This window comes from Vigna unguiculata, chromosome 2 (assembly GCF_004118075.2).
Source record: "Vigna unguiculata cultivar IT97K-499-35 chromosome 2, ASM411807v1, whole genome shotgun sequence".
NCBI lineage: Eukaryota > Viridiplantae > Streptophyta > Magnoliopsida > Fabales > Fabaceae > Vigna > Vigna unguiculata.
The window spans coordinates 15239249-15249032 of NC_040280.1; the positions used below are offsets into that span (position 1 = coordinate 15239249).

The following is a 9784-nucleotide window of genomic DNA, read 5'->3' on the forward strand; positions in this document are numbered from 1 at the left end:
GACAATTGAATATTTCAACAAATGAAATTAGAGCCTTTAGAAATATTCAAGCCCTTAACAAAATAAAAGAGAACGATACGACAATACAAGCATATGGTAAAGGGGAACTAATTTTGCAGAGATGAAATATATGTTGTTCAGGGTAAATTTTTATTTTTTATGACCCTATTTTGCATAAATAAGGATTTGGTTTACATACTTTTGGAAAAGGAACTTTGATCATAATGAATCTTGTCCCAATTGTTTCATCGAAAATGTTAGATTTTTATTTAAGTAATTCATATCCTCTACAAACACTTGAACGTTGTGTAAACATCGACACATGTTTATTTTGTTAAAGTACTTAGAAGTCACAAGCTTCATTTAGTGAAGTTAGTGGTAAGGGAGTCTTGTCATTCTATCAATTCTAACATTTCAAAGGTCAAATTTTCAAGTTCTTACCGACAATCGTACTTTATTAAAGGGATAAATTTGCTCTTTATTAGTATAATGTTTTTTCATTTAATGCACTTTAAATAATCTAATATGGATTCAAAATATATACTTTGTATAGAATCAACATTACTAACATTGATCCAAACCATATCTAACTTGTGTTTGATTAAGTGTTATTTATCAATTATCACGTGTTAAGAATTTTAACACTTTATTTGAATTTTAGTTCTTTTCTGTACTTTTAACAAAAGTGTGTTTTGCTAAAACGTTCCTAAAGAATAATGATAGAAATTGTAAAATGTTGATTGCAAAGCACACAAACAAGAGACATAAAACAAAAAGCATAAAAGTGAGATAAAGATCAACAATTGTCTTATTTATGAAGCAAATAAGCATTACAATTTTGTCTTCTTTGTATTTACGAAACTACAAGCTACCATTGTGAAAGGTTATAATATGGTTACATGTTAGTTAGTAGTATACAACAACCACTAATTAATATATCAGAGCATGCAGAACAAATAATTGATTCATCAAACAATGTAACATTGAGTCATTAGATTATCATATTATCAAATGACATCTACAACTATTAGACGACCCTACTAGTAAACAATAAGTGGAAAACAAGAGAAACATAAGAAGGGAGGGTTGAATTGTGTTTTAATATACTTTTAAGACTTTTTCACAAAGTATCATATGATATTTTGTAGTTAAACAATGCCTTGTATGATAGACAATCTGTTAGTGACTTCTCGAAATTCTTTTTCACATGTGCTCTCCTTCTTTAGTTAACATAGGCAAAAATAACAGGCAATGCAATAGATTTGGGAAGGAAAGATTACTTAATATTTTTATATTGGTTTGTCTGATAACGAAACTAAACCCAGTTATTGACCAACTAGTCAAGTTCCACTTAACAAACTACTACTACGAATTACAAATAAGTATTCTTTAGATTGTAGCCATTCCTGGATAACCTCATATGAGTATTGTTTCCCCAACAAGTCACTTTTGACATAACACTAAAGTATTGTTTCAACAATAAGCCACTCCTGACTAAACACAAGTATTTTTTTAACAACGCTTTACCAAAATCATGGGTGTTATACTTTTCCTTAACACAATGTCTATAACCATTAGACTTTACATGTTATAAATGGTTTAGTATACAGATCTAAAAACTTCATCTTTGGTTGCAATGACATTCATTTGGAATAGCTACCAACAATCCATATTCAGAAATTCCAAGCAATGCATAAACTTGTTCTTGGTAACAAACTTCATGAAAAGTCTACAAGATTCTCTTTGGTGTATATCTTATTACTCGAATCTTTCCCTAATGCGAAAGAAATGATATTTGACGTCTAATCGTTGACAAAAACATATTGCACTTAAAATATCAAGTAAGATTATTGTCTTCCTTGAGGATACCCTAAATCCCCCACTAGACCCTTCAACCACATCCCATCCTCAATGCTATATATATTCCACCTTTGCGTTCAACAAGGTCATTGTTGGTTAGAGAGTAGCTTTCAAACTAATTGTAAATGCATTAATTCTTTTGAATGTTTGATTTGTTACAAATTGTCTAACATCCAAGTTTGATTAAATTCAAGGTCAAAGAATCCTTCTAGAATACATTGTGAATCACTGTTGAAGATACTTTGATAGAAGGACCTCCACGAGGAAGCAACCACGAAGAGCCTTTAAACTCTCGAACAAAATCACGCACTCGATCTATCAGCGTAAGATCGACAAAATCGTAGTGAGATTTGAAACAAAACTTGAATATCTCTCTCTCTCTCTCTCTCTTTCTCTCAGGTTAAAACAATGGAACTTGGATCTCTCACAGTTTCGAGAAATCGTAGAAGGAGAACGCTCCTCTATCTGTGAACTTTTAAGGAGAAAGGAAAATGATAACTTGCAAATTCCACTTATCTCATTCATCAAAGTTGTGTTTACAAACAATGGTTGCCTCTATATAAAGAATTATTTCTAGAAAGGGGAAGATCGGGAACTAAAGAAATCCTAAAGGGTAGAAGAAGGGAGGTTGTCCTATAGAACAAAGGAGATGGAAAACCCCTAGCTACCCTATGAGGAGGGGTGTCTCTCAGGAGAAGGGATGATTCGAAACCCTAGCTACACACCAAAAAGGATCTATATCTTTGAAGAGAGGAGATGGTCTTGTGAGATGTTTTGGTTTCCGCCCATCCACACCATCCTTATTTAGGCTAATTCAAATTGGATAGCCCAAACAAACAAAGCACGCTGATCGTTGGTGAAATGGGCCGCATCTTCAATTGGATGGTCCAAACATAGGATGTATGTTGGATGATAGATGAAGAAGAAGCTACACATTAATTGTTGGTGGAAAGAGTTGGGATTTTTCAACCCAAGGAAAACCATGCTAAAGATGCACTAGATTTGGTGTTGGTTGGAAGCCTTGTACAGTCCAAGACCATATGCTGGATATTGGAGCAAAGGTTACTAGTAACTTTGATGCTTGTGGGCCTGAACATTTCCACTTTGTAGCCTACAACTAACACACTACAATGACAACTTGGACCTAAAATACAAACCCAACAAATTTCTAATTACACCAATCAAACATTAAACCTATACAATTCTACTTTTATTAAATTATTTAAAAATAAAGAAATTAAAGATGGTCCTTGCCCTTTGCCCTTAATTTAGAGCCTTGGGTGATTGTCATCTTAGTTCCAATGGCCTCAATCATCTTTAGGTATCTCATGATATGCTTCAATCTTGCTAATGCTCCTTTTCAATTTTGCTCACATACATATTCACTAGACAAAATCCTTAGGCAAGGTCTAGTCTAGTACACATTATCGTATACATTATACTCCTCACTAAACTAGCATGAGGAACATAATACATAGTTTGATGAACTTCACCAACTTAATATGTTTCATTCCAAAACATCTCAGTAGCTTTTGGGTGTACTTCTTTAGATGAAAAAGCTTCTTTTGGGCTCGATCCCTCTATATTTTCATCTTGGAAATCACATATGTTTCATTCACACCCTTCACTTCAAGTTCTAGTGACTTCAACCTTTCGCACCTAGCCTCATCTCTTGATGCAAACAAATATTTTGTCTACATACAATAATAGGTAGTAAAACTTACTATTCTCCACATTTTTGTGATAGGCACATATATTATAAGGAATTTTGTTATACCCTAAGATGAATTTATTTAACCTTTTGTACCATTTCCTATGAGATTCTTTCAGTATGTACAACAACCTTTTTAGTTAAAACACAAAATCCTCATAATTGTCCATCTCAAAACCTTTTTTTTACTGATGAATCAAAATCTCTTGTTCTAGGTGGACATTAAGATGTCATCCCAATGTTTAGTTGTTGAAGCTTCATTTCTTAACTTAACACATGAGCAAACAAGACATTGATGGATGTGTATTTGACTACCAGAGAAAAAATAATATTGTAATCAACATCTTTCTACTAACTATTTCCCCTGGCTAACAAGCCTTGAAGCAAAACACTTTGATGTACGAATTCCTCTACATGCTTTACTATTAGACACCTAATGTAGATGCTTCAAAAGATGAATTACCATAAGACATTCTTCTTAAGGTAGATGCATCACCACCAATTCTACCATCAGACTCTAATATAAGCATTGCATTGGATTCACTACCATCATATGTAGACACAAGCATTTCAATAAACAGACTATCACCATACACTTCAATCCTATTCTTATATTTGTTCGCAAATAAAATATTTCTTGCCTCCAAGTGGTCATATAAGCTCAAAAGTGTAATTCTTTTGTAAAGAATCTATCTCTTTATTCATGGATAAAATTCACTTATATCCCTCAGCACAAGAAACAACTTCATTAACTAGTTGAAATGTCTTTGTCTTTGTCACTATATTTCACACATAGACTAGGGTACCATCAAACCAATATGTTTTAAGCTAATATATTTTCCTTTTAGACTTACAAACTTATTGTTGTTTACATGGTAGTAAACAAGACACCCAAATATCCTTGTCATTGAGTAGTTTGCTAGCTTGCCCAACCACATCTCAATTAGAGCAATTGACAGATAATAATTCACCAAATAACATGTTTTGTCCATATAGCCTCACCCTAGTAGTGTTTGTCCAAAATTGAGTGTGACAACATGCTCCTTGTTCTTGCCAACAAGGTCTTATTCTTCCTCTCAACAACAAGGTCTCTTATTTCTCCTTCATCGTGAATACCCATGTGAACCTTGAATAATAACCAATAATTGTTGATAAAATTTGGTTTGGATTTTGTAAATCTTTGCAAGAAAATTTGCTAACATGGATCATTTATCACACGTTGGAAGTTTTGAAGCTTTGCAACTGGAGTGGTTACTTTGGATTTGAAAAATAGACTTACTAAAGATGACTATAAATATATGTCCGACAGAACTCAACGGGAAGATGATCCATCACCAATCACCACTCATCATCACTATAACATTTCCTTTATATTGTGGCGTGTTGTCTTCCACATGGAAAGCTGAATATTTTGGGTTGATTCTGTTATAATTTCATAATTAGTTATAAGGTTATGTGCAATTAAAATGTTATTCTTTAATTTCTTCGAAACTTAGACTATTTTATCTATTCTTTAGTTTCTTCAATTAATGTTTATTTTAATTAATCAACGCATGTTTGGTTAATTCAAACATGTGTACTTATTTGCTTACTTCTAAAGGTAAAAGAATAGAACATCACATTTATACATTTGGAATATGTGAGATATGAAAAGAACATTACTTGTACACGCACGCATGGAACGAGTGAGAGACCGAATGAATTAGTTAACACTTATTTGATTAATTCAGACCTGTTTAGGAGTAATCTCTTGTTTGCTTAATTTAAGAAGTAAATGATTATGCTTGGAATATGTGAAATATAATTAGGATCTCACTCATATACACTTGAAACGAGTGAAGTATAATTAGAATATCACTTATTCAATAGCTAAAAGAATAATACTTCATATTTATACACTCAAGACATGTGAACTATAATTAGAATCTTACTCTCATATATATATATATATATATATATATATATATATATATATATATATATATACTTTTGAAACAAGAATGTTAATAAATTAATTGATGTTTGTCTTTATATAATTGTTTTATCTATATTATCTATTACAATCTTTTTTTCTGTTTTCTTTTATGTTTTTAACCTTACTATATATTCTTATAAATGTTGATTTAATAAAATTCTTATTGATTTCATCAAGAGGCGACTTAAGTTAACTAACCCTGTCCTATACTCATATTATGAATAGAGTAAATGTTCTACTCTACTTAATTTAATCATAAAAATGACAATTAAGTGATACATTGACGCGTCTACCGCATACTACTAATTTACCAAAAGATATAACATTAAATCATGAAACAACTAGGGATATCAATGCGACGAGTAGGATAGTAACTTCCTCGCACCTCATCTGCTAGATAAATATTTATTCTGTACCCGTACTCATATCCGTCAGGTATCCATTATGCGGGTATCCGTCTATTTTTTTCATATCCGCGGGTATCTACGGGTACCCGCGGATATTTACAAAATTATTTAAAAAATAAATATTTAATCATAAATTCAAATAAAATAAAATAAAATACATCACTGTCATAAATTTTAAATAAAGTTCAAACAAACTCAAGTCCATACATATCCAAATAATCATAAAAATAAATATAAAATGACGTTCAACACAATGAAAATTCTTTAATTAGTGCTTTGATCAACAAGTCTACTTTCTCCGATTGATTCTTGAGAAAAAATTAGGTAAAAATGTGTTTTACTAATATATATATATATATATATATATATATATTTAAATTAAAGTTTAGCAAGTACGGGTATTCACGGATACAGATACTATAATACTCGTACCCGTCCCATTAATATACGAGTATTAAAAATACCAGTTTAATATATGTTTCCTACCCATTACGGGTTTTATCCGCAGGTATCCGCGGATACATATATTTTTGACATCCCTACAAACAACCTACCATTAAAGAAAATCTATTAATAGATAATTTACACCCATCAAATACTATATTTAAAAAATAATCCAATACACTAAATCCTACATATACTCCTCACATTAGTTTCCAATTTATATTATAAAATGACAATTTTTTAATTATGTTTATGTAGGCAGGTTGCTTGTCTCATTCTAGGCATAGTTGGCTAACTCTTTACACGTTTGAAACTTTTACTAGAGTATCCAAGAATTCATCACACCTTGGCATCCTTTTCTTTCTTTCTCCTTTCTTCTCTAAACTAAACAAAAACATAAGTGATTCTAAACCAAACTCGTTAGTTGTTGAACGTGTTCAAAACTAAAAAAGCAAGTGAATTTGTGCCATGGAAATATAATCCTCTCTATTGAGCTTCACACAAAGTTAAGAAAAAGAACCATTGTTTTCTTAATCTAAATTAATCTACACATGCACTACAATAAAAGGAAAAGGAGAAAACAAAAGAAAAACATATGATAACATGACATAGACTTTCTTTCTATCAACTACTATATTGATTCCAAAAAAAATTTTTACACTAGGAAGTTTGAAAATGAATCAAGGGACATATGAAGTAGTTGTGATTGTGTGTGTGGAAGATGATGAGGCAGGTGAGTTTGATTGAGCACTGTGATTATTGTTAGGCCTTTCTTGAGAATGTGAATGGTTCATTATTGGTGTGTTTGTGACAGGTGGAGGATGTGCAGCCACAGGTGTGTATATTCCAGTTGGAGCAGTAACTGTTGTCAATTCTCCTCCAGAAGCTGTTGAGGTAGCCACTGCACCATATTCTGGTGGCTGCACAAAAATGTTCCCCACAAGAAACAAAGGTGCTGCTTGTGAATTTCCGTTGTTGTGCATTATGGGACTTCTTCTCGTATGCAGACGAAATTTCTGAACAGAACAAAACAACAAAATATCTCACACCACCATTCATAAACATATCAAGTATAAACCCAAGAAAATTCAAGCAGAAAATGGTTTGACAATTTCTATGAAAAATTAGTCTTATCATCTATATTTTTCAAACATTTAATAGAGATTATTATGAAAATATAAAAAATGCATTTAATACTGTGGATTCTTTGAATGACTGTTGAATTTTGTTTTCCACCTTAAATATCTTAGATTTATAAAGAAGAAACTCATCATTGACAGACGAGAGAATTATCATGACAATAATCAAAATTTCTAAAACAGGTTCCTCTAAAATTTGAAGTCAAACCATGTTTTTCTAAAATAAATAAGATATTTTGGGAAAGATTTTGAGTTCTGAGATAAAACGTGATTAAGAAAATAAATCTCATTAAAAATAATAAATCATGTTTTTGTAAAGATGAGTCAACTGCGATGCGATGAACCAAAAAATACAACACCCAATTTATGCCTCAGAAGCCAATTCTGAGGATCTTGGCACAGTACCAAAAAAGGAAATTCTGCAGTATCATGGAAATTGGGCAAGAAATTGACATGACCAAAGGAACAACACACTAACCTGCAAGTGGCTTTTGACTTCATCATTGGTGAGGCCATCAACCTTCATTAGCTCCCTGATCTGTTTGGGCGTGGCAGCTACAACAAACACCAAATTATCAAACGTTTGAAACAAGTTCTAAGTAAATTCGAAACATTTGTTTATTGCACAGAACAAAAACTAGTTCCAATTAAGATACGCACAATCTGCACCACCAAGTTGCTGAAGGGCATGCAAGAATCGCTTGTGCAATTCCTGTGACCAACATCGTCGTTGCTTTCTCTGAGTCTGTCCTTTCTCCTCTTTTTTGCTGTCTATTATTCTCACTGGTCCTGTGGAACTTGTAGCAGGAACTGGTGGTGAAGACGGTGCTTTACCAATTGCTGGTGCATAATTATTAGCCTTTCCGTTAACCACAACACTTTTTTCCTCTCTTTGGAACGGTTGAAAAGCTCCACCGTTTCTCTTCACTTCAACAACATTTGCTTTTCTGGGCACATCCTAAATCCCCACAAAACAAAAAAGAACATCCTTAAAAAAAATTATCAATGCAAAGCTAAATTAAATAAAATAAATTTTGGGTGTTTTGTGTTTTGTTTTTACCTCTTTGGTAGGAGGGGGATTGGGATTCCACAACTGAACGGATCTAAGCCAATCTGATTTCTTTTTATCAGAAGTGGTTTTTTTGTGGTGATGAGAATGTTGCTCATCTTCATCTTCATTTTCTTCTTCTTCTTCTTCTTCTTCCTCTTCTTCAACAGAATCTTGAGACGCTCTTTTCTTAATAGGAATGAACTCTTCAAAAACAGGTCCTTCATCCGTTGATGTCTGCTCCGAACACTCCGATTGACCATTCAAATTGTACTCCGTAACCGTTCCAGACAATTGCTGCCTGCACCCCTCAATTGCTGCATCAAATTCACACAGACAAACAAAAAAGAAACAAAATCAAATCTCGAGTCCAAAAAATGGCAAAACTGGAATTAACACACCCAAAACCAGAAGCCGGAAACTTCAAGTTCACATCACAAAAGGGTGTTAGATTTTGGCATTTTTTTCAAGGTTTTACCTTGCGTGACAAGCTCCAACGACAGAGGAAGCTCTTTGGGGAAAACTTGAATTTTTCTCCTTTCTTCCTCCAATGCTTCGATGTACTCACGGAACCCCATTTTCCGGGGAAGCATTTTTCTCAAAAATTCGAAACTTTTTCTCTTGGATGATTCTGCGTTGGTGGGTTTTGAGTTTTGTGGGTGTGAGAGGGAAAACAGTTTGAGGTAGAGGATGAGGAGGAATATATAGGGAATGGCGTTTTGTCAAAGCGTGGAAAGAAAACGGATCCAACAATGAGAAAATTTGTAATAATGGGATCTAATCTGAGCAGAATCAAAATTTGGAATAAACTCTGAAGAGAGAGAAGACGTAGGAAGTTAGAGAGAGAAAGTGATTGGACGGTCCAGATGAACCGAGGTGAACATCGAGGTCGGGCCGTCGCGTACAAAAACGAATATTTGATGCGTTTTATTATATTCTTGCATATTCCACTCTCTTGTGTTCCTTTTTTTTTCTTTTACTATGTTTCACTCTCTCTCTTGTTTTGTCATTTGTGTATTTTCTTTATTGGTATATATGAAAAAAGCTGAACAATAATGCATTAAATTATAGAAAAAAGCTTTATCTAGTTTAATAAATATTTTCATATTTTCTTTCAGTGTTTAATGCTTTAAAATAATTGAATGGATTTAAAATGAATGAATGGACTTAAGTTATGATGATTTTTTTCGTAAGGTTTGT

At 32.8% G+C, this 9784-nt stretch overlaps 1 protein-coding gene across 1 annotated transcript; it reads right to left on the reverse strand.

Annotated features, from left to right (window-relative positions):
- Positions 1–6903: 6903 nt before the first annotated feature.
- Positions 6904–9405, reverse strand: LOC114170123 (transcription factor HHO2-like). Its single transcript, XM_028055610.1, has 5 exons — positions 9063–9405; positions 8597–8901; positions 8197–8494; positions 8015–8091; positions 6904–7413 (listed from the first exon to the last, which is right to left on the reverse strand). The coding sequence occupies exons 1-5, from the start codon at positions 9175–9177 to the stop codon at positions 7078–7080; spliced, it is 1131 nt and encodes a 376-aa protein (XP_027911411.1). The 5' UTR covers positions 9178–9405; the 3' UTR covers positions 6904–7077.
- Positions 9406–9784: the final 379 nt, after the last annotated feature.